Source organism: Patagioenas fasciata, chromosome 9 (genome assembly GCF_037038585.1).
Source record: "Patagioenas fasciata isolate bPatFas1 chromosome 9, bPatFas1.hap1, whole genome shotgun sequence".
NCBI lineage: Eukaryota > Metazoa > Chordata > Aves > Columbiformes > Columbidae > Patagioenas > Patagioenas fasciata.
The window spans coordinates 25,127,597-25,152,983 of record NC_092528.1 but is presented as its reverse complement, the minus strand read 5'-3'; the positions used below and the strand labels follow the sequence as shown (position 1 = coordinate 25,152,983).

Below are 25,387 nucleotides of genomic sequence, written 5' to 3'. Positions count from 1 at the left end.
AGAAAAGGTGGGTAAGAAGGGAAAGAGACATCAAGCTGAATGTTTGCTTAATAGCTTTGATTTCTTCATTAAACTTTTAAGCACTTTAATAATTTGATTAGCTGCTTTCAGAGAACTGTAGAATACTTTTTTTTTTACTTCTTATTAAAAGAAAAGAGAAAAACCCTACTCGCCTTGGTGCTGCAAAATGAGCTTGTTCTCTGGCCTGGAGCAAAACTGGTAACTGTTCACTACCTTTGTGTACCCACCCTGAGGACTGTTGGTGGAAGGATGTTCTGTAATGCATTGATCAAAGAGTGTGCAAAGATTTAGTTACCAGGCTGACTGCCTGGACACCAGAGTGCAGCTTCCCAGTCAAATGCTCCTTGCCAGCTGCTCCCATCCTCTTTGTTCTGCGAGAACTGAATGTGGAATGAACATCCAGCAACTGCCATTTGCAGAGCTCGTTTGCCTGCCTTTAATTGTGCACTTGAAATGCCTCTTTCTCAAAGCCTGTGGCAGTGTAGAACAGTTATATGACTCAGGAGCAGCTGAAGTGGTGAGGTTGGTAATAGAGGTTCTCATACTGAGGTTCTCATACCATCATACTGATGGTTCTCATCACCACACTGAGCTCTGTGGTTTTTCTTTTTTTTAAGCCGACCCCCAAGATGCACGTGCAGCTGTATTTCTGGTTTGCACATATAACTAATGTGAATTTTGAACGTGCAGACTGTGTGACTGGGATCTGGTATCAGTGGAGTGTAGGAACTATTGCTCAGATCATTTTCCTTGTCTTATGGGCTGGATTCCTTGCTGGGGAACTGGGGGGAACTCATTTATTTTGGCTGAATAGGGTGGAGAATGTGAACACAGTGCCTTGAGAGTCCTACCAGAGGGAGGGGGCATGCATTCAAAATGCTCCGTTCTATGTGGATGGTTGGTTGTGGTTTTTGTTTTCTTTTTCCCTCCATGCCTCACACCAAATCCTGCTGTGACTTTGCTAAAAATGCTTGCTTAAGCAAGGCAGTCCTGGTCATGTGCTAATGTTCTTCAAGGCCCAAACACACAAGTGAATTAAGGAACTACAAGATGCAGAAATGCCTGTCCTCTGCCTTTGATGTAGACAGGGTTCTTCCACTGTGCGTTTACTCACCAGGTTATTCTTATCCCTGTGTCTGCATGCATTTTTCGAGTCCAAGTGACTCTTAGTGCTGTTGTTCATCTGTGTTCTCTGGCCACCTTCCAGGAGGGCCTCCTACGGCTTGTCCATGTTTAGCAGGTGGACACCTATGCTGGAGATAGCCTTAGGCTCCATGCCACACTGCATGGACTCACCAGGCTGCGCCTAGAAAGAGAACTGCTGTGTCTGTGCAGTGCTGCAGCAACGGGTCGGGTTCATTAGCTCTGGCACGTTGCAACTTGGGAGTGACAGTCTGGGTGCTGTGCAGAGATAGCTTGGCCATGTCTGAACTCCTTTCTCCTGCATGTCACACGCTGGGTTAGCATGTGGCAAGCCAGCAGTCCCTGCAGCTGTGCTATGGGCCTGCCTTTAGCACGCCTTGAGCAAGAGCACTGCTTGCTTCTGCCTTGCCCTGCAAAGGAGCATCTTGATCTAGAGAGGCAATCGAGGCTGTGTTCAGGTGCAGATTGTATCTCATTCACCATGCTTAGGGCTTTAGGTGGCCCTTGTGTCCTTCCTGCATGAGTAAGCCCAATGTGTAATTCAAGTTTCCTGTATAGGTCTCTGTCCTGATGTGCTAGTGACTCATGCAATCTTCCTTTTCTACCTTCGGAGCTGTGTTGCCATGATGGTCTTGAGCAGCAGCAGAGCTCATCTGTGGAGAAATCTTCTGGAGAAAGTTTTCAAAATGGTTGGCTATCCAGGGTATTCCCTGCTTGCTTCGGAGCTCACATCCCCAAATCACCAAGGAAGGTGGCCAAATCTACATGGTGGGAATGACACACTCTTACTCAGGCAGTGGCTTAACTTTCAGATTTTATACTCCTGTACAAACACCACTTTGTCACCAGATTCCTCTAGGCACCCCTGTACCACACATTGAAATCTCTGTTTGCTATTCTCTGAATTTCATGATAAAATTATGCCTCCCAACCCACTACTACAATGTGAAAATGGTCCCTCTTGCTTTTGCAAGGACTGTTCAAGGAGCTTGCTCTTTGGAGAGGCAGCACGTGGAGAAGCATACATCAGCCTGTGTGGGAATGGGGCGGGGGTGCCGTTTTTTGTCTGTTCTTTGTTGTTTTGTTGGGTTTTTTTTCCCTTGGCTACATGAGCAGCTAAAACCTGTAACCTACAGGAATTAGAAGCTCCATGCAGAAAATTAGCTAGGTTGGTGGAAGTGTTGAGATCACATTTTTCTTGGCTAATTAAAGGATTAAAGGTGCAGAGATTCAGAGTGAACTGTCAGTGTGCTACAGAAGAGAGCCTTTGATGGTTGAATCAGACTTGAGATTAAACAAATTGCATTTAAATGAGAAATATGTGGCAACAGTTACAGCCTAGCTGGGCCTTTATCGTTTGCTGTTGTCCAGGGTCAGGTAGCTGGTGTGCTGTGACTAGGGCTTCTCTTCCCTCATCAACTTGCTTCTTCCCAAGTGTCTTCCTCTGGATTGTTTCTATATGTTACCTCCACGCTTTGTAAAACTAGGCTTATTTCTTTTCACCCAGTGCTTTGTGCAGTAGAGCCTCATATGCTGCTTTACATGATGATGATCCCATGGCCCATCATAGCAGTAGTATGGTTGCATCCTTGTGGTGTGTTCTGTCATATCTCTGATCCTATTTAGGGTTCTGACATCCTGGTGCTTTGCTGTCTGCAACTAGAGAGCTAAACACTTGTTTGCCCGTGGACTCTTTTCTGTTGTTCAGTTGTGAAGCTGGTAGATGGAAAGTTTTCTGGGTCATGCTGCTAGTTTAATGGTGTCTTCCTCTACCTAGTGGTGACTGATACAATTCTGGAGAGGTAGTTTGCTTCTGCAGGTTCAAAGTCCTTGCTTGCTTTGGTGCCAGTTGATTGTCTTCAATAGGCTATACTTGCAAATGGCTTACCAGTGTTGGTCCCAGCCTTCTTATTTGGATAGCATTAAAATCAGAGGTGCTAAGGGCCTGTTTCTAAGCCTTACCCTTGATAGCTCTTGCAGTGGTGCAGGGTCATGAGATTTATGGTAGCTATCTTAGGACAGAGCTTGTGTTCTATAAGGGCAGGAATTCATTTACACAGCATCGTGCAGAGCAACAGCACGTTCTGTCCATGGAGGCTTTGCACCTTTCTCTGATGCATCAGGTATGAGCTGTAAGGAAAATGGGAGTGCCGGTCAGTGTGAGCCAATAACTTCTTCTGATGTTGCAACTCTGTCTTGTTTTGCTCTGTTTTATTTATTTTTAGTAAGGAAGGGGCTTGCCTTTAGTTACCCTCAACCCATATAAGAGATTGTGAGGGGGTTTTGTTTGCTTTTATTGTTGGGAAGATGGAGGAAATAGCAAAATTGAAGCTGATGAAAAAATCTGCTGGGATTCCATAATCACTCAAAAACATGGCATTACTTACTAATTGGGTGTGGTTAGTTGGGAAATCTGACTTTAAAATTATGTTTCCCAGGGAACTATTCCTGTTCTCATCGTTATCCAGTAACAAAGACTGTTTCTTTTGTTTGGGAAAGCAGTCTTGCTTTGAATGGGATATTTCTTTTCACAAAGCATCCATGGCTTGGGGTCTTCGGATCTTACAGTTTACAAATGAAGCAGCACAGAGGCAGCAAAATCTGTGGGGCAAAGAGCTGTTTGGTGTTTTTTTTGGAAAGCCATCTTCAGACTGGTCATGGGGATTTGCATCTAAATCCACATTCATTCCTGTTGTGTTTCAATTTAGGTCATGTAGGTAACATGATTATCTTTTAGTTACAAAGTGAAATCAACTGCTAGGTATTGAGAGACTTGCTGTAATCTAGTTCCAATAAGTTATAGATCTGTAACTAAGCCATGAAGAGTCTGGGCAATTGTTCCTGAGAGTTTACCTAACAGGCTTGTAGATTTGCCTGCAAAGGCCATCCAGGTCCATGCAAGCTTGCTTTATGCATTTGTGCATTATTGCTGAAATTATAAAGCAACCTAAGAATTGGCTAAAACAGGCATGGGCTATACTGTGTTCAAGCCTTCCATTTCTCATGTGGCATGTTACTGCATATCTTCCATTGGCTTGCATGTCAACTGGGATCTCGTTTTCCATTCTTCTCTTGGCGTAGAGGCGATGCAAAACTGAAGATTTTTAGTTCTTTAAGAGGGATCAGAAGGACTGTTGCTAACATTTCCCAGACTCATTGCAAACCTTCTTCCCTTTCTAAATGTTGCTCTGCAGAATGTTTGTCTTCCCTTAGCCGCCGCAGTTGCATAGCTTTAGGGCTGCTAGTGAGCATGAGAAAAGCAGGAGGAATATCCCAAGCCTGGGATAGTCTTGTTGCTCCTCTTAGCAGAGAGGATGCCACAGCATTGACCTCACTAGCTGCCTTGGGGTGCAGTACTGTGCTCTGGAGCTGGGGACGTCTTGATGTCCCGATGACTGCTATGTTCCTCAACATGGTTCTTGACAAACTGTTTCCCACAGCATGTAGGAAAATCAAAGTCCCAGTTCAGTGAAGCACTTGAGTGAATGCATAAGTTCTAGCACGTGAATATTCCTTGTGAATCTTTTGGGTTTTGTTGGAGTCAGCAAGGCTGCTCCCATCCTTAAAGGTAGGCATCTGCTTAAACACCTTGCTGAATCATGTCTTGACTTTGAAAGTAGGCTCAGGAGAAACCACATCAGTTGACTCAAGGACTGTGCTTAGCTGGGTCATTGAGGATGGAAGGAGAGGGCTGAAAGAGGAGGATCTGGGTAATATACAGAACCCAGAACCTTGCAAATGCTGGTAATAGCTAGTGACTGTGTTTTTGTCTGACTTCCCTGCCATTCATCCAAAAGCTTAATTGTACAAATAAAACGTTTAAAGGTTTGACTGAGTCACCATTCATCATAAGTGTGCTGGAGCTGCTGTCATGCTTTATTGATCTAGCTTAGATTTGCATTACTGCATTTTCATGTTCTTGGTAAAACCATGACTTGCTCAGTTAGGCGTGATTTTTTTTTTTTTCCCCTAATCCTTATGTTTTCTCTGTGACTCAGAACTACAGTATGGCCTCATGGGGCTGGCAAACCCGGGAAACAGAAGGACGCTTGTAGAAATGGTTTGGTTCAGTTTGGATTCCTCTCTTGCAGGAGGAGGAGAGGACCCTTATCAGATGGTCTTCATACCGAAGAAGAAAATTTGTCTTTGCTCAGTGTCTACATGTTAGTTTGTTGCCTTGCTCACCATCCTGGCCAAAAAAGTTTTGCTGGCTTTTTGCTTTAATTATCAATGAAATGCTCTGCAAGCAGGAGAACAATATTTGCATAGGTGTAATTCTGGAAATTGAGTGTAATGTGATCAGGAAATGGGACAGGCCCTGGCTGTTATCATGGAAGAGACTTGCTGGTACCTGCACTTTGTTTCAAATGTAATAAGATCTGACTCAGGAAAGTTTCCTGGACGTTAATAGAGAAAACTCAGTGCCCTTTTGGCAAGGTACTCGCACTAATCTTTCTGCACGGGAACAAAAGAGATTTCTTCCAAATTTGTAAATCTGTTCTGAAAGGGTTGCCCACAGTACGCTCAAGATTTAGAGGGAAATGGTCTCCCTTGGAGCAGAAAGGCAGGGGCGTGTGTGTGTATGTGTGTGTTCAGGACTTTATTTTTCTGAGATAGAAGCCAAGGAACAAGGTGCTTGTATGTGCTGCCAGTGAAATCTCAGCGGGAAGACATGATGCTACTTGCAAGGTATGCACAAGACAAGACCAGAGGCGCCGCGGTGCTTGATTACTGTCAAGGGCTCAGTTGGAACTTGCCTTTGCTCTTTGGCCTGCAGCATTTATGTAGAAATTGGGGACGCTGCTGCTTGCTTCCAAAGCTTTGCCTTGATGGGTCCTGCCCACATCTTAGGTGGGGAGGAAGGGGAGGGGGCTCAGAGCCTATGAAATAAACAGGAAAATTACTCACCTTAATGATGCATTTCGCTGGCACCGCTGTGTTGAGAGCCTGTCAGATTTAATACTTTGTCTTTCCTCCCATAGGTGTGATTAATACTTTGTTATAATAGAAGGATAAAGTGGAAGGGTACCTGTACTTTCCCTCAGGTGGTATAAATGGGGGGGGAAGGAAGGCAAGTAGGAGAAGAAGGGGATTGCCTTTTTGCATCAGAGCCGTTCAATCCTGGTTGAAAGTGTCCATACAGAAGGGAACTCATTGACTGACTTGGCTGGTGGCCTCTTATTCTATCAGAGCGTTCAAGTTCACAGTTGAGACCCTTGCTCCCCCCATTTAGCTGCTGTTCCTGCTTCATGGGATGTAGTGGCTGGTTTCCCACTCAAGGAACAGCCAGGGAGCAATCCTGCACTTGGTGACAGTGCGTCATTGAAGTAGGCATGTCTAGCCAGGAAAATACCCACACAGTCATCAACCTGCTCAAACTGCTTAGTCCATTTTAGAGGCAGAGTGTCTTGCTCCCTGCTCAGGGAAGACCTAATGTGTTTTGGCTGTGGATTTTAGTATGGTTAATAAACCCCATGTTTCATGGGGGGTAGTCTCAGACATTTTCAAGTTTTCTGGGCTGGGCTGTGGTGTCCCAGAGCTCTCACGCTGGCTCTGTCTGACCTGTGACTTTGGATGGAAACTTTGGACGAAGAAAAGAGCTAGAGAGGGCTACTGTGAGAGAACCCTGAGCTGTCACATAGTGCAACACCCACCTTCAGATCCTGAATTTGTGCTATCTGAGGAGACAGGAGTGCTCAGCCAGACCTACCAGCTTTCCCTCTGGATGAATGTTGCTGAAAACTGAGCCCTTTGGAATAAATCTGATATCCCTTGCTTGCACTGAACCACACTGTCTGGAGATGTCCTGCAGTTTGTGTAGGTAATGTGTTCACCTGCAGAAGGGTTGTTGCTGGACCATCTGGAATAGGCAGGGAAGCTGATTCTCCACATAGGTTATGGGTGAATGAAAGAGGGATCTCTTATGTTCACTTGCACAAGGCTTAATAGGTCACAGAAGTCTAACTATGTCTTCAGTATCGTTTTAGGAAGGCAAGGAAGAATACAAATCATCTGTATGTGAACTCCTTCAGGGGTTATGTGTCCTTTAAGTAGAGTCCATTGAATATAAATCAAGAATGAGTGAACAGGAAAGAAAATGTGTCTAGGCAAAGGTTTTAAGTATAATAGGTCAGAAGACATTAAACCTGATTTTAGCTTTGAATTGCTTGAATTTTCTCTCCTGTGCCCACATATCAGAATGAAAGTGTGCAAAGACAGCCAGTTGCATCTCCCCTGAGCCTGTCACTGACCCAGCTAGGAAGATGGGCCCATAATAGACCCTCACCCTTGCAATATGCTGACCCTGTGGCATTTGTAAGTAGGTCAGCCCTTTGGCATGAGCCAGAATTCAGGTGGAAATTTGTCACCATCTAGCAAAGCGTCCTGCTTTCCGGGGTGTTGAATGGCTGGTGCAGCCTGTGGCAGAGTGCCTGGTACCTCTGGGTCTGACTCTACCCCTAAATTGCAGGCTTGGGATGTTGCTGATTGAAAAGACTACATTGCCAGAACAACTTCATTGTGTTGTGTTTTGTTGTTGGTTTTATTTGTTTGTTTGAACATGTTCTCATGTCCAGCTTGGCTTCCCTTTGCTGTAACAGATACTGTACTAACAAGTCATTTGGTTTCCTCTGAGATATTAATGAAATCCCCTTATTTTCAGATGAAGGAACCTTAAAGAGTTTTGGACTTAGATCTTACATCTGACATTTCCTTGTACCCTGCTTCCTCCCCTTGATCTTCAGCTGGTCTGGAGCTATCTGAACCTGTGATTGTTGAGGACCCAAAGCATATGTCTACTTTCTAGAGGGCTGCAAGACCTAATCTGCTTGTCTGGGACTCTTACAGCTGACTCATGTTGATGAAACCAGGCTGGATTTGGTGGAAGCAGGCTTATTTTAGAGGGATTTAGGACATTTTCTTTGCCATTTTCTTATCTTAATTGAGCATGGACAGAAACAATCACTAGGGACAACCTCTATGTGCTGTTGTGGTTCTTCCTTCTGTACAGTTGAGTTGATCACCCTTTGTCTTTCAGCGGGGGACAAAAATGACTGGGGAGATGCACTGAAAGTTGGTGTCTGATTACTCCAGACGACGTTTCCTCTGGCTGGTTAGAGTTCTTGCAGTTTGGCTGGTGGGATGGAGCATGCTGGAACACGCAGACTTGAAACAAGTGAGATCTGGGACGCTAGTAGGAAGCAAGTAGCAGCCTTCCTTTTTGGCTGAACCTGAGACAGATGATTGTAAGAAGGTTTAATCCCCCACGCCAAGCTAGGAGGAGGTTTGAAATGGCTAACCTAGGCTTTACTTTAAGCAGTCTGTGAGCAGAACAGGTTCTGGTGCGCAGTACCCAAGCCTGATGTTGTGCACGTGAGTCAGCAGCAGTATGTGGTGGGGTGGGTTTGCTGTGGGGAACCTGGATGTGTTCTTTCCAGTTCATTTCTGGAGCCTTTTATAAGAAAAGTCTTGTTTTCTTTAAAATACAAATTGAATCAGACCTTTCTGAAGTCTAGGTTAGGCTTCACAAATGTCCCTATGCAGAGGCATATTGACTCAAGCAGGTGGCAGTTAACAGTGCTGCCAAAAGTTACACATGTGCAGAAGGGTTCTTTTTTGCTAAATCAAGTTTTGGAGGTTTTTACCTGCCTCTTTGAGTATGTTCTGGTGTAATGAGTAGAACTGGGATTATCGCTGGTTACGTCACTGTAAAAGTCTATAGCTGCTGTGACACTTGGTGTCATACTAATCAACTTACCATTTCGTGTAAACAAACACATGTGGTCATATATGTATTCCCTTGCATTACCTGCAGGCAGGTGTCTGCATTTTGTATAGATGGAAATACTTGTACCTTCAGTGTAGCGCTTTGTTTGCAGTGGGTTCCCCTCCTGTTAGGAGGATGTGAAACAGCTGAGTGTGTTTGACAACAGTGGAGCGGTGAAATGCAATGGAGTAGACCATGGAGCTTCTTGTGCATTCACTGTAACGATTCACATTCTTGCTGTCAAGTTTTGACTTGCGAATTAGTGTTCAGTAATTTAAACTGGCACTTTTCAATTCCAATTTTAACTAACATTTTAGTCTAATTTTGTTTACTTCTCACTATTCTGCCAAAATGTTAATGCTTCATAGCCTTTAGGTGAGTTTGGGTGGGTAGTATGAGAGTGGGCTTCCCACAGTGTATGTTTCTTAGTGTTTTATCATCTTTGGTAGTCAAACAGGTTGGTTTTGTTGTATATTTGTAGTACAGAAGACGCTGGGAGACCTAGATATCCACTTGAGAGTCTGCGAGTTGAAAAGCATAAAAAAAGAGCCTGTGTCCAATCCCACCCTCCCCTGCCTAAATAAAATGAAAAAACAAAACAAATAACAAGCAAAAAAACCCAAACAAACAAAACCAACAACAAAAAAAAAGTGCTTGACATAGTGCAGCATGAGCTGCCATGAATGGAAGGCTTTATCTGCAAAATCAGCCTAAAGAAAAGTCCTTTGAAAAAGGAGATGCCACAAAGATAGTGTTTTATTGATAGCCTGTAAACTGACTGTGTTAACGTCAGTTAATCAGCAGAGCCTATGAAAATAACATCACAGGGATGCATGGAGTCACAAGCTGGGGGGCACTGATCCTATAGGAGTCAGCACAGGGTTTGGAGCCTGGCACGCTTGCACATCTCATGTGCTTTGACCTGTTACGTTGCATCAGAGGGAGCCATGCTATGGTCAGGACAATTCTTGGGTGTTTTGTTTATTTGTGTAAACTTGTGTTTGCCAGAAAGGTACCTGAGAGTGTATCTCAGATTTTGGGTACTGACAGAATAAATGCTTCCTGTGGAAGCTACTTCATTCAGTGAAAATCCCCATATTATTTTGTAACATGGAATTGCACTGTCAGTGGGCATTTGCTGTGACCCACAGGTGAAGATGATGTTCAGCACTGGCTCAGCTTTGGCTTTCAGCTCATTCACCCTTGTTTCTTACCTTATCCATACTAGCAAAATGTTCTGTGTGAAGCAGCCTATCAGAAATGCAAATTACTAGACATTGTTAGCATCTGAAACTTATTTGCGTACTGCTAAAGTTTCAGTTTAGAAACTGTCGGAGAAGCTGGATATGAAACACATGCAGAGTGTGAGCTGAGTATGCAAGGTAAGGTCATTTGACTGCAGGAATCTTATGGTTTTGTTTTTTAAAGAAATTAATTTCTAAAATATTTTTTAAATAAAATAGACCAACAAAGGGAAACAGCTTAACTAACAAAAATGGATAGTAAAACCTTCCTTTACAAATCATCGCTTTGTATCAAAAAACATGTAAATAATTCCTAGCTTGCCTCTGGAGTTTTCCATCGGAGGGTTTTTTTCTCTTGAATCAGGGATACTTTTCAGTTAATTCTTTTTTCTTGTTCATTTAAAAAAATGTTTTCAGGACAAACCTCAAGACCTTCATTTGTTGGTGAAATAAGTCTGTAGATGTGAAACTGAAATGTATAAGCCCTCAAATGTAAAGTTTTCGGTTTTACAGCTGTTTCACAATGCAAAAGTTGTATGGGAAAATATTGTAGTTACTTCTGTTATCATTGTGGCTTTGCTGAGTATTCATAAAGCAGATAAGCAGCTTTGAATTAAAATCTCTGGGGAGCCTCAAACGAGATATGACAATACTTCAGCATGAATGAATGAGCTCTTTTTCCTAAAAATGGGAGAAGCTAGCAGATGCTTCGAATTCAGTATTTTGGGGAATTTCAGGGGGTGTCCTACAACATCACCGCTTGCGTGTGTCCCTGTGCGCACTCTTCTCAGGCTGCTTTAGCACTGTCCTCTGAGATGGGGTGTGTGGGGTATTTGCGGAGGGGTGGTGGGGACTGGATGGGAGTGCTGTGCAGAGGAAATCGTGGGGGTTTGTATGGGGAGGGGGGAACGCGGAGCTGCCTCTCTCCAGGAAGGCAGGTGGCTGGTTTTGCAGGCAGGTCCGCGCTGCCAGAGGGGAAAAAAATAATCGTCTTCTCTCCTTTTGCATCAGGCGATAGCACAAGGCAGGAGCTGCGGCAGCTCAGACGAGCACAAGCGTCCTTTTTCAGGGGCTTGGTGGGCAGCACGGCTTCCCCCCAATCCCCGCCCGTGGGCTGAGCCCCGCGGGTACCCACAGCCGGTGGGGAGAGGGCGAGCGACCCCCCGCGTGGGACTGCAGGCCAGGATGGGATCCGGCACACCAGGCACCGGCCCGCTGAATCCTTGTCCGCAGGCTACGTTTCTCCGTTCTCCTCCCTGCCGCCCTTCCCCTTCCCCGTTTACCTAAGCAGGTCGACACACATTACATATATATATATATATGTATATATATATAAAAATTATTATTATTATTATTTTTCACTAAAGTATCCAAGGTGCAGCACCAGCTGCCGTCGGCGTCCGGTCCGGCGGTGGGAGCGGCGCCCGCCCCGGAGCTGCACCGACACGTTCCTTCACGCTTCTCCTGTTTCACTTGCGGTTTTCACGGCGCTGGCGCTGCCTGTCCCCACGCAGCTCGTGGGTCGCGTCCCCCCTTCCGCCGTCCCCTCCGTGCTGCCGGCCGGGGGGACGCGGGGCCCACCTGCCTGATGTCAACATCTCGGAGGGTGAGGCCGGGGAGGAATGTGCCGCTCCCAGCTCGGGCGCAGGTAATTAATCCCTGCGACTGACAGGTGGCAACAGGCGGCCTTTGGCTGCGGCTCTTGGGGAAAAGCGCTCGGAGGAAGGATTTTAATAGCTCATCAACACCGTTCGTGCGCGCCCGGCGAGGCGCGGGGTGCGCGGCGGCAGGGATGGGGAGGGGGCGGAGGAGCTCAAGGGGAAGACGAAGTTTAAGTCTCCGCAAAGGCAGGCGCCCTGAGTGGATCACTGCCCATCCCCAAGGGAGAAAAAGAGGGTGACGCGTTCTTTCCTTTGCCCCGGGGAAAAGTTTAGTAAATGTCTGCAAAGCGCTTGTGGAGCTGCATCAGCATCTCCTGCTGCTCGCATCCTCCCCGGCCGTTACATGGTGGTTTCCCCTTCAGGCAGGGGATGCTCACAGGCCCATCTCACTGGTGGGGTGGGCTGTGAGTCTGGGGGTTGTCGTCGCCTGTGGTGAATCTGGAGGCACGTGAAGGCTGATGACCTCTGGACCTCTCTCTTGTGCCCGTGTTTTGACCGTTGGCTATGTCTGCTAGCAGCAGAGCTGTCTGCTTTTCTCTGGAGCCTGATGAGGCAGAGAACTGCAGCCTGGAGCTGCAACACATCATCTAGGTAGTGTTGGGGTTAAGGTTATGCTGAGATTAAGGTTAAATCTGGCAGGAGATGTCCACATCCGCAGCACTACAGGAAGGCTCCTCTTCGGCTTTTCTGCTGAACATGCTTTGAGAGCAAGTCAGGTCCTATGATCTGCACACATGTGTATCTGGTCCCAGACATGCTTACAACAATTTTTGGCAAATGAAAAGTTAAATCATTGTTCATCAAAGGAAAAATATTTAAGGTGCATGAGTAAATCTCAATTTTTATTCTTAGTGGGTAACCTCCCTTCTTTCTACTGTCTTTTTTCTCTTAAGAGAATACACCTTATACCAGTGATTTACTATTTCTTTGAGACTTCTTATGCTCATTTGTGAAGACTTTGCAAGTAAATGTTGTTTTCCAACTCTTCTAGCATGTTCTTTTTTTTCCCATTCTTTGAGTTAGTTTCATAGGGGAAAAAGCACGGCTGACCGATGGCTTTGAAAATGTCAAGTAAAATGAATCTAGTGTTTAACTGAGTTGAACTAAAACGTGACTTCTTGAAAGAACTATGCAAAAGATTTGAAAGACCTGTTGATCTGAGCACAAGGGGCTCAGGGAGCTGTCAAGCCATAAGACAACCTCTGGGATCACCTTCAAGTTGACATCCATCAGCATTCACAGAGCTGGCTGAATCCTGCTCCTTTTAAAGACTTAGGGGCCGTAATCCCTCGGCTAGATCAGATGGTAAAACAGATATTAAAGGTAGATTTTCAAAGTAGTGCTTGGGGAATTTCATTGCATCAGTTTTGCAGGGGAACCAAATGCTCAGTGAAAAGCTATTGCAGCTTGTATTGTATAATACCAAGTGCTTCCTTCCAGAATACTTCTGTCATTTCTAGCATAAATTCTCCATTTGGGAGGTGAAAAGTGTTTTGTTTTCTCCTTTAAATGCTTTGTTGACACATTTTCTAGAGAAGGGGCTTGCTGAGAAATCAGACAGGTGTTGCCTGATGGTAGCTGGCGTGTGTGTATTGTGATACTGAATTACCAGCCAGAGTGCCAAGAGTGGGTAATACAGTATGTCTGCACAGGCAGGTGGGGAGGGCAGGGCTGCAGGCACTGGAATGTTTTCTTCTTTCTTTTTAAAACATATTATTAAGCAAAAAACTAGATTCACTGTTTTTCTTAGCAATCTCTTGAAGTCTGCTTATTTGGGCATGACATGCAGCACTCAAACCCCAAAGAACAGTCTGAGCCAAAGCTCGCTCTTCTCCCTCTCGAGCGGATAAGATGTCGCCAGGCTTTGCTCTTTTGTTTTAAATAACTTTTTGGTCCCTGCATCTGGTAGAAGTGGTGTTTGCACTCCTTAGGCTGTTGGCACAACTCTCTTCCTGCTGCTAGATAATAACTACTGTCATCTTATTAAAGGACAGGTTTGTTGATTGAGTCAGGCTTATTTTCCCATTTTTGCTCCTAATTAGTTTTCCTACAATAGCAAGTAACAAAAGAGCGTTGATTAATGATCATGCTCTAGATTTCTGGGAATTGCTGGTCTTGTGATTTTTACCCCTCATACAGTGAGGGTTTGAGAGTTCCTGTAAGAACATGGTGGGCAGGGGGACTGTCACTTCCTGCAAGGTGGGGTGGTTTGGGGACTATGGGGGAGAGGCACCTGTGCCAAGAGGGGCAACCCTTGCTTACAAAGACAACTCCTGCCTTGTGGCTTTTTTTCTGATACTTATTTGCTTTGAAATCTATATACAATATCCTGTTTTGCTCCATGGACACAATGATTATCACCAATTCTGTATGAAGCCACCATGACCTAGTTGTTCGCATCTATTTACACCAATAGATGACTGGGCGTCAGGTTACCCACGGTTGCAGCAAAGTTGGCAGGGTGGGAAACTCAAGCCCCTTACTGTCTGACAGCAGGTACCCCGTGGACAGATTTACACCGGTGTTAAATGACCGGCCACTCAATGATTACATACTCACGGGCGGCTGTGCCTGGGGTAGATGTGAAATCGTGGCTCTGTGCCACGACCCTAAGCCCTGTGTAGTGCCCATGAGGCTTGACCTCCTCTTGCAATCGGGTGACAAAAAGGCAGCGCAGCCCTCCTGCTGTCGTCTGTCTCTGTGCTGGGCCATGCCCTGACCGTGTCCTGAAGCAGAGGTGGGCTCCTGGTCACCCTCCTTCTCTGACATGCCAAGTTCAAGGTGTTGGTTAGAGCCTGGTGGTCTTGTGTCTGCCCTATGTGTTGGGGATGTATGTGTGTATATATAAATCTATATGTATTTCTTTGAACAGGCTTGTTCAACGTAACCTGTTAGCCTTTGGCTGTTTGTTTTCTGTGAATTTAAGCTGCAGGTCTGACGCCTTCCTTGTTGGTTGTAGCCAAAGGAGTCTGAGAGTTGGGGTGCTGAAGGATGGATGAGGAGCACATCACTCCCTTTGCTGGCAGAGGGGCCATGCTGTTTGACCTGGAGCCTCACTACTCATCCCAGTGTTGGGCACCTCTCCCGTCTTTCTGGAAGCAGTGATTTTTATTTTTTTTCTCCTTCTTGTAACCCCAGCCTTCTGTCATCTTAAGATATTATACATAAAATTACAGTCAACACGAATACTGCTGATCCATAACCAAGGTGTGTGTATCTCCTTCCAGTTGTTCAGTTCTCCAGATGTCTGCAGATGGCTCACATTGGCTCCTGGTGTGTGCTGTGCCCTCCCTGTGCCATCACACTTCCATATTTATGTTTTTCTTTCAGCCCATCACCTTTAGATGCCCAATTTCTTTACACTTCAATGATGTTAAGGTATCCAAGTGATTAGTTGGCTTTTTGAGATTTTTGAGGCTTTATGTCCTTGAAACCTTCACAATGCTATTAGCAAACTGATGTGTTGAAAGAAATAACACTTTCTAAATTTTCTTCCTCTTTCAAATACAAGTGATTCTTTTCCTACCTCTTGAGATGAATAGACAACATAGTGAGCTCACTCTTACCTTCAGTAAGAAATTGCTTTTTAATTAAAAAACAATAAGGAGTTTCAGGTTTAAAAGATGTACGATATAAATCACCATCTAGATCTGTTTCGCAACTTTTTTTTGTAATTGTTTGGCACGTTCCCTATTTCCGCGGGCTGGGTAAATCCTTTGTGGGTTTAATCTCTAGCCTGCAGGCACATAAAATACATTGCACAATTTGGTCTTTGCATCTTAAAGATTTTTTTTTTTCTCCTTAGTTTAAATACCTCTAGCATCTTCTCTGCTGTATGGCGGGGTGGCATTGAGTGAGGAAGGAAGGGACTGGCTTGGCTTATTTCTAATCCCCCTCTCCTACCCTGTGTCTCTCTCCCAGCTTTGGTTTTTCCTATGTTAGCAAGGTGTACACTTTGAAATGCAAATAATCCCTGGATATTGCTAGCTAATCCTTCTGTTGCTGCATCGCCTGACGCCCACCCATACATGCACCAGCTCTTCCCATCCTGGCAGGGTGGATGGCCAAGTCGTGCTCTCGACCTGTATGAGCCTGTCAGTGCTCTGTTTGAACAGATGGGACCATGGCTATATCAACCATGGCTGCTACAGTCATTTCTTTGAGGCAAAAAAAACACCTTGGGGCTTTCGCTTTTCTTTCTCTGCAAGAACCAAAGAGATGGAAGAGCGGAAATGCCAGCAATTCCTGTGGGTTGCGTGGTTAGAGTTACTGGGAGAGCTCTGTGCTTATGAATGTCTGAGCACCAGGAGAAAACTGAATGCCTCTGGAGTGGGGTGCTGATGAAAACTGCCATAATTTGCAACAAACTTGTACAGCAGAGCAGACTGGAGGGTCTCCTTGATGGAGAAAAATGGATTCAGGTTAGACTATACTGAACCATATAAGAGTTTCCTTGTGATCATTCCTGCTAAGCGTATGCCCTGGTTTCAGTACCGTTTTTTGAACAGAAATCAATTACTTCAGCCCATGGCTTGATGTTTTGCTGAGTAAAGGTTTCCAGATGTGAACACACTTCAGGAAAATGCTGCACCGCTGTTACCATTTTAGTGGGCAACATCTTAAAAGAGGGAGTCTAATACATTCCAAATTAGCACAGTGAGTAGAAGCATCTTGTTCTGCTCCAGGTGTTCATTGCCTACCCCAGGACTGTCACAACCTCCCTTTTGGAGCCAGCTCTTGGACCTGGTCTTTGGGCTGTTCAACTCTTCTGAGCTTTGACATTTATTTACTGTTGTTGTTGTTATTATTATTATTGTTGTTATTATTGTTATTTTCCCCTTCATGGACACAATGCTTGGAGTTTAGAAGCGAGGTTGACATATAGATGATAGAAGAGGTGTGAGATGCTTTTAAAAGATGACTGAAACGTTAGATTTGGCACAACTCTCAAATTACACAGGGTCTTGCTTTCAAGTACTCTTCAATTTCAAGGTTCATGTTTTCATTCCCCCCCTCTGCAAAAGTAGGAGGGTTTATTACAAAACAGGATGAAATGCTTTACGCATGTGGTTTCTAATGCTTCCAGGATTACAGGGTGTTGTGAAAAGAATAGTGTCTGTTTTGTTAGGTGGGTAATGTGCATCCCTTGGAAGAGTGGATGTGTGCCCAAGAGAAATAAAGACTGTATTTGTTCATGTAAAAGCAGTAGTCTTCATTGGAAGAGTTTTGCCTTTGGAAAGCTAAGATGCATAGTTATACTCTGCTATTCTAGAACAGGTAAAGGTCTGGAGATTTTTGCAGCTTGTCTGGAGGTGTGGCTATTGCGTGAAAAAATGCAATGCGCGTACAATAGGTGGTGCATTCAGCTATGTGTGCAAACCCATCTCCATCCTCCTGGCACACCTCCGCCTCTTGCTGAACATCCTGACTCTCTCTTACTCTTTTCCCCCCATCCAGTACTCCACCGAATTGAAAAAGTTGTACTGCCAGATCGCCAAGACGTGTCCCATCCAGATCAAAGTGATGACCCCGCCGCCTCAGGGAGCCGTCATCAGGGCTATGCCAGTCTACAAGAAAGCTGAACATGTCACCGAAGTGGTCAAACGCTGCCCAAACCATGAGCTGAGCCGCGAGTTCAACGAGGGTAAGCAGGGCAGCGTTTTGCTGGCAGCCCCTCTTCAAAGCTGCGTGACTGATGAGCAGCGGGTGTGGGGATTTGGCAGCAGCTTCACAGCAAACCGGCTGGAAGCAGACACCCCTGCAACATCTTTTGCAGCTTTTTATTTCCCGTGCTTAGCAGGAAGCTTCATACTATACTTTAGCTGTCCCTGTGCAAATATGTCCTTGGGAAGAAAGTACTGAAATAAACTTCCACGCCTGCCCAGGTTGGATGGATGTCTGTGTCCATGGCAGGCAGTGCCCTCCTGGCAGCCTCTCCCTGCTCTGCTTTTGCTCCTGCAATGAGAAGCAGCTGTTCTTGTGCTCAGGAATGAGCTTCCATGTCTCTGGGACAGGGATCTAGTAACAGGATGCAATATCATCTCCAGTCCTTAATCCACGCCTCAAAGACGGAGGGGCTGTTTATCTCTAACAGGATAACACCAAGTGCCAGCATCAACTGTAGGCAACCTTCCTGCACATTTTACGCTATCAGTTTAGTATTCATGTTTTAATCTTTAACTTGCTTCTCCTCATGTTAGTGAAGTAGCAGCTGTTTAGAAAAAATGTCCTGGGGTTTTCTGCAAACTCATGGGTTGGGCTCTGTTTTGCCATGGCTGCTTAGGTTCATACAAGTTCACATACGCATCTGTTTTATTCTACGTGCATTATTTATCTCCTACTGTAAAAAAACACGGCTGGTGTCAGTTAGCGGGATGTCTTAGGGGCCTGGATCCCTTTGCTGGTTACAATGCAGCCAGCTAGACAAGCCCAAAAATAAGCAAGGACTTGGGAGTGTAAAATCAGAGCAGAGTGAGACAGTCCTTTGAAATAGTTTTTCGTATTAGAAAGTGCTTTTCTGATAGAACTGCATTTTTTGAGGGTTGATACTTTGTTCCGTGGTAGTTTTAAGAAAGGAGAAACTAAAACTATACATGCTTATTCTGAAAAAAACTATTTATCTAGAAACATGCTCTTATTTCAAGTAAGAAATGAACAGCTGAAACGCAAACCAAATTATTTGGATGAACCCATAACAGGCTTTTCTCCTCAGAATTTAGTTGTATGTTGTAGAAACACTGAAGAGAATTTGCAGGAAGGAGACTATTTTTTTAATTGTTGAAGAGGGGCCTAGAAACAAGGATGATTGTGTTCCTTTCTGCTGCTCCTGCAAGCAAGCGTGATTTTTTCAAGTTGACCACTAATTAAATGGCTATTTCTCCTGCTCCTTGAATCTTTTTTAGCTGCTTAGGATCAAGACTGATGGGAGAGAACACAAGAGGGCTAGCAGTTGATGGGGAAAAGAGTAGGGACTGAGACCTGAAGGGATTTGCTTTGTGGGGAGGAAAAGAAAGGCTTTCAGCTGGTGTGAAAACCCATGTGGAGTTATCTGCTTGAAGACATCTACCCACAGCTGGCTCGGAGCTGCCATTCAGTTGACACTTGAGCTTGAGCAGCCCAGGATCTTGGGAGCCCATGTTCAGGTGTCCAGCTTGAGAAAGCCTGTGTTGCCTTTGATATCTGGCAGTGGGGACCTTGGGAAGGGATGGTGGGAGGCTCATATGTGCTCTGGTAGATGTCTGGGGCCAGGTGCAGGGTTTTCCCTTGGTGGAAGGTCTCACTGCCCTGCGCCTCAGCTTCCTTCACTGGACGGTGTCTCATTTTTTGCGTACTTACTCTCGCAGGGCAGATAGCACCTCCCAGCCACCTGATCAGGGTAGAAGGGAACAGCCATGCCCAGTATGTCGAAGACCCCATCACCGGGAGGCAGAGTGTGCTGGTCCCCTATGAGCCGCCTCAGGTACGTTGTGAGCTCAGGGTGATGGCAACACAGCACACAAAGGGATGCTGCGGGAGTTGCAACGCTAGTCGAAGGACTTGGGATCTTGTGCTTTCCTCATCTTCATCACAATGAATTCCTCCTTCTTCTTTGCCAGAAATCAGCTTTTAAACATCCTCTTTATGCCTTGGGAGAAGGAGTTCTTAATTTCTTTTAAGGAAGCCTTGTGGTGGGGCCTATTTCATGGTAATATGATTGTGGGACTACAAGAGGAGAGCCTGGAAAAAGCAGAGCTTTCCATCCACCACCTCATCTGCTCATGCCCTTTGTCTCATCCAGGTTGGTACTGAGTTCACGACAGTCTTGTACAACTTCATGTGTAACAGTAGCTGCGTGGGAGGGATGAACCGTCGCCCAATCCTCATCATTGTGACACTGGAAACTAGAGAGTAAGTGGTTCATCATGAGTGTAGCTCTTACTTGAGAGATGGCCTTCTGGCTGCTATTCTGCTCATGGCAGCATTGCATGCCCTTAGGATTCCACATGCAAGGAGCCATAAGATATTTTTCAAATCTTGGCAGGTGGGAGTTGCCCAAAACCTGGGACATTCTGATTGAGAAATGGGAGGTTTGGGTCTGTATGTGCCTAGTCTGGTGGGAAGCTGAAAGACACTGGCCCACATCTGAGCTGCCAGCTGACTTTTCCTCTCACCTCTCTTCCCAGTGGGCAAGTCTTGGGCCGCCGATGTTTTGAAGCCCGCATTTGTGCTTGCCCAGGCAGAGATCGCAAAGCAGATGAGGACAGCATCCGCAAGCAGCAAGTCTCCGACAGCACAAAGAATGGTGATGGTACGAAGCGCCGTAAGTAGCTGGCAGAGCTGGGCAGATTGCAAATCGTGCTGTCACTGGGTGCAGGTGTCACCCCAGCACTTGTGCTGTGGGGATGGAGTGGTGCTGTGCATGGGCTTGGAGGAACGAGGGCATTACAAGTCTGTTGTCCCAGGGTCAATCAACCTGAAAAATCAGCTGATGTTCACAAAACAGTATTTAATAAACTGGGTTTGCGCGTTCTCTTGCACTGCTGCTTGTGCAAGGGTCAGCCCTGCCAGCTGTGGCTGGAGGGGATGTTTATTTGCCACCCTCAAGGCAAAAGGCTGGGACTCTGTAACCACTTTTTGTACATTTATTGCTTGTTTAGGACTGTGCTGTCATTCTCTGCTTCTTCTAGCCAGTGTTTCATGATGTGGCATGTGTCTCCAGCCACAGAGATTAGACTAGATTAAGCCTTCACACAAACCCTGTTGTGCATCAGAGCTGCTCTGGCCTCTCTCTGCGCTCTAAAGAGTGCAGTGCACTCATCAGACATGCAAGATGTGGAAACTCAGCTTTGCTTTAGCACATATGCTCAGTGATGTCACTGCACTGAACAGCAAGGCAACAGGTTTTGACAGGAGGCAGATTGGAGGAGGGCTTCATTTTTTTCAGTGAATTCTGTGTGCTCCCTGCCTGTTGTCTTGCCTTCATGGATCACTGATCCGCCAACAGTTCGTGAGCACTTCAATACCAAAGCTCACAGTCGTTCCTGGGAAGAGCCAGTGCTTGTTCTAGGTACAGCTTGCTGGGGTTTTGCCGAATGTGCAGCACTCCTTGGCTGTTTCCCCAAGCGGTATGGTCACCCAACATCTGCAAAGTCATGTCCGCCTTATGGAGCCAGGAGCTGCAAGCACAGTTCTGCAGGGGTTCAGGCAGAGACCCTTTCACAGCACTGCAGATCTGAGCTGGCCGTGCACTTTGTGTCATGTCTATTTTGTATCTCCCTTTTAAAATCTTCTTTCTTCTTCCTTTTTCTTTTTAATTATTTTTTTTTTTTAAATGGGATCCTTTTGGGGTTTCTCTTCCAGCTTTTCGACAAGGAACTCACGGCATACAGATGACATCCATCAAAAAGAGACGTTCCCCAGATGATGAGCTCTTATACTTGCCGGTGAGTTCTCTCTATCTTTGCCTTTAGTATCCTCCTCAGTGTTTTGAGGCAAGTCAACTGCTCACCTAAACCTCAGAGAGAACTGAGGATGGGGATGGGATGGGAGTATTTTTTATTTTTTTTTTCAGTCCACAGAGCTACCTATTCTAAATACATATTCCAAACCAAAGAAAAATCCCGTTAACTGCTTACTGGAAGTGACTTGTGCAAGGCAAATGAGAATATCCCAAGTGATGTCTCTGTCCTGGCAGAAACATTGTCTTGGAGACCAAACTGGGTTTCCTTCTCTGCCATTTCTGGGTCTGTGGTGCTTGAGCTTTCTCTGGAGACAATGAGTGTTTTCTATTGACAAAGATGGATGTTTTGTGGCTTTTATATGTATTACCATCCTCGTGGATTAATAGAGGTGCAATACACTGTGTTAAGGTAGGATCAGAAAGGGCAAGAAGTATCTGTAATTGGTCATTTAACTTCCTCCCCATGAGCCACATTTAGTTGGATAAATCACAAGCTATGGCCTTCTTAGAGGAGAAGGGAGAACCAAACCCAACACTCAAATTCAAGTACTCTTTTTTTCCACAAGGCATGTAATAGTTACCACCAGATCTGTTTATATCTGAGGCAAGTGAAGGCATATTCTGCCTAACAGACTGGATCAGCAAATTGCTTTTTGTGAGCAGACATTTACATTGAACAAGATGACAGCCCCAAGATGTTCATTAACCTGCAGCGTCAGATTATTGCTCTTCAACCTTATCTGCTGTACCTGTAGCACAAGGCTTATTTGTTCTATTGTGTATGCATGGAGTATAAGCACAGTATTTGCATCCTACTCTGGTTGTTTACATGACTTTATCTAAAACTTGCTAAGGTTGCTGACACTATAGATGCAATCCTTTAAGGCTTTCTTTTTTCCCTCTTTTGTTTTTCTTACGATGCAGGTGAGGGGACGGGAGACATATGAAATGCTGCTGAAGATCAAAGAGTCCCTGGAACTAATGCAGTACCTTCCCCAGCACACAATCGAGACCTACCGGCAGCAGCAACAGCAGCAGCACCAGCACTTGCTCCAGAAGCAGTGAGTACGGGTGTGCTCGCAGTGACCTGTGCAGTGACAGCGGTGGGGAAGAGGGAGAGGAGAGAGACACAGAAGGCTCTGCACAGTTGTTTGTAGGGATGTGGTGCTCAACTGAGGGCCAAGTGCTTGCAGAGTACTGTGTTGGTTGGAAAAACCCTTTCCAACAGAAAAGCTTCTTGTTAACCTTCTGGTCAGAGCTGGTAGAAATCAGTGCCAGGAGTTTGGCCACAGCCAAGTTTCTGTACAGAACCTGAGCGAGTCTGAGTTTGAGATGCAGATTTTATGGCACAAAGCAGCGCTCCTTCCCCAAGTGCAAGTCCTGACTGTTTGCAAGATCCCCTTCTAGTCTCTTATCCCATACAATTCACCTTTTGGCCTCAGAGGGTGAAGGAGGACAGGCTCAGAGCCTCATTTCTGACTTCCAGTAGAGCCCAAGGCACAGCCAGGCAGTGCTGTTGAACAGCCTGCAGACAGAAACCCACTACATGTGTGTACCTGAGCTGGGGAGCACAGGGTGGGTGCGCTCTTCTTTCATCTGCTTTGTGGGAATGGCAGTGAAGGTGGAGCCATCTACATGTCTTCTCCAGGCTGTCCATCTTGTCAAGAGCATGCAAAGCTGAGACTGAGAGTACCAGCTCAGCTGAGTGCTTGGACTCTACTGCTGAGCATCTATGGTACTGTTGGAGGGCTGGTGTCTCAGTAGGATGTAAATACTTCAGGTCCCTCAGCTATAAAATGGGGAGCTGAAAGTCAGGAGCAATGATGAAGCATGAAGGAATCGCTTTGTGACCAGGGGAGCTTCAAAGAAAGCTTTAAAAGCATTTCTTTAAAACTAATTTGTCGTGGATAAGTGTCTCCACATTGCACATGAGAAAATTTCCATCCAGGCAGACACAATCCCTATCTGAAGTTGGCTGGCAGGGCTGCAGCAAGGTCACTTCAGGTGGCATAAGTGGCAGGAAGATGAAAAGAAGGGCCAAATAAGTGTCTGGTTTCCATTTGCCCCTCTGTTCCTGAAGCTTTGCAGTTACAGGGTCAGAGGATGACTTCCCAGACAGACCGTAGGCAGTGTCATTCACAGGCATTGCTTCACCTGCTGTATTGGGTGACACAAAATAGTCACCCGAGCTGTAGGTAGCTGCCAGCGGTAGTGCTCAGGATCTCACGCGTTCTTGTGGGTAAGCTCACGCGTCAGGAGGCTGCGGGTATAACTCATTCCTCTGCAGAGGTTAGCACGGGGCCAAGGCACCACATAAGTCCCACTTGAGCCTGTAAGGGATTTGTTTTGGTGCCTTGGCCTTGTCTCAGGGCTGCTGCAATACCATGGCTTTCTGCCAGATCTCTGCACGTGTTCACATTTCAACCTGTGTGTTTTTTAGCGTCAGCTGGAGTCTTGTGGAGGTGTGAAAAAACAAAAAAAAGCCTTGTGCCAAAATGGTTCAAGTATCCAGGGGCTCTGGACTCTTTTTTGAGAAACTTAAAATTCTCATTATTATTACTATTTACTTCTATCAGTCATCTACACTGTTTGTGTATACTATACCTTGTATTTACTAGCTGCTAGGCATTGCAACCTTTTTGCACTCAGCTGCATGTCTTCAAAGCTCTGCTTGAACTACAGCCATTTCAGATGAGAAATGGTTTTGTAAGCAGAAATGGATGGCAGGAGATGACAGCTTTCATTTGGTGCTGACAGTTGCTTTGCCATAATTACTGTTTTCAGTCTTGCTATATCAATAGGATGGGTTCTGGGCAACTGAGATTGGTATTTGTATTACTTTTAAGACCAGCATGTATGAGTCTGGCCATTTAATTTAATGAAATGGCATGTCTCCTGGCACTTGTCCAGTTATATACTGTTTTTTCTCAGCTGCTGAGTGTGCTCAGATACTGGGGAGAAAGATTAAGAGCTTTTAAGGATGCCAATAGTGGGGAGAAAAAATAACTTACAGTATTTGTCCAGAGCTGCTACAGTTGTCTCTGCTGACAGCCTGCCATCAAGCAGGGTCCTCTGTGCTGAAATGCATGTCCAAGCAATAGCTTCTTAGGTGCAGTCAAGTTCTTTTTTTATGAAGGTATGTGTCCAGGGAAAAGGGGCATTTAGGCTGAAAAGACTCATAGATGCAACTGTACCCCAAAAAAAGAATTGTAAAGGAGCTTCAGGTGTTGATGTGAGAACGGGGACAGAAGACCTGGTTTGGGTAAGAGCAACCTTGCACGTGAGCAGGTTGTTGGGAGATGTCCTGCCACTGCTTCCTTGTCAGGCCGGCCAAACTCAGCAGCATGGTGACCCCTTTGTGAGGCTGTTATGGCTTTATAAGAAAATGCCTTTCATTTTATAAGTAGGGATATACTTTTAAAACTCGGTCTTGGTCTGTTTTCATTTGAAGCATATGTTAAAAATGAGAGCTATAAAAGTGTATATGCAGTAACCAAGTTCAAATGTGTTGGAAGATGTAGGTCCCAGCAGGGCTCTGTGGGGCTGGGATGTTTGCGAGTTGCCTTTGGCTCTTTATTCTCAAAATGGAGCTGCATCCACATATGCTCCACAGTCAAGCCTTGATGGAGGAATTACTTGATTTTTCAGTTGACTTTTCTGAGCCATGGTTGACAAAGAAAAGCTATCTAGGTATGTGGGAAGAAGTTTCCCTTTCATTCCTATGACATGGAAAGCTTCATCTTTTTTGACAAGTAGGAAAAGCAAGGATGACATAATCATGGTGAACGTTAGTTTTAAAAATATAAATCTGTCATTTTGGAAAACTGTATAGTTGCTCCAGTGCATACACAGACCAGCATTGCATTTGGCAGGTGAGCAGACGCAATCATCTTACTGTTCTGGAATAAAAAAAAGATAAATCTGGTGATAATGGAAAGCTTTGTGTCCCACAAGATGACCAAAATACTGTAATGCTCCACATTGTGCCAGATTGTCAATCTTTCTCTGTCTCATCTCCTCTCTCTGTTTGCTGCTTTGTGCATGGTTTTCTCTTATATGCTGTTACGCCAAATACCTTCATGATCATAGGTGGGAAGCTGTTCTGTTGCTGAAG

At 45.3% G+C, this 25,387-nt stretch overlaps 1 protein-coding gene across 4 annotated transcripts in view; it reads left to right on the top strand.

Annotated features, from left to right (window-relative positions):
- TP63 (tumor protein p63) overlaps positions 1-25,387 on the top strand; it is a 106,238-nt gene that overhangs the window by 66,425 nt on the left and 14,426 nt on the right. For 3 of the 4 annotated variants that reach the window (XM_065844440.2, XM_071812658.1, XM_071812660.1), the window contains 6 exons: positions 17,292-17,478; positions 19,178-19,293; positions 19,612-19,721; positions 19,997-20,133; positions 21,174-21,256; positions 22,198-22,334. In XM_065844440.2, the coding sequence (XP_065700512.1) occupies positions 17,292-17,478; positions 19,178-19,293; positions 19,612-19,721; positions 19,997-20,133; positions 21,174-21,256; positions 22,198-22,334 (770 nt within the window). The remainder of the gene's footprint in view (positions 1-17,291; positions 17,479-19,177; positions 19,294-19,611; positions 19,722-19,996; positions 20,134-21,173; positions 21,257-22,197; positions 22,335-25,387) is intronic. The other variant, XM_071812657.1, reaches the window with a different exon arrangement.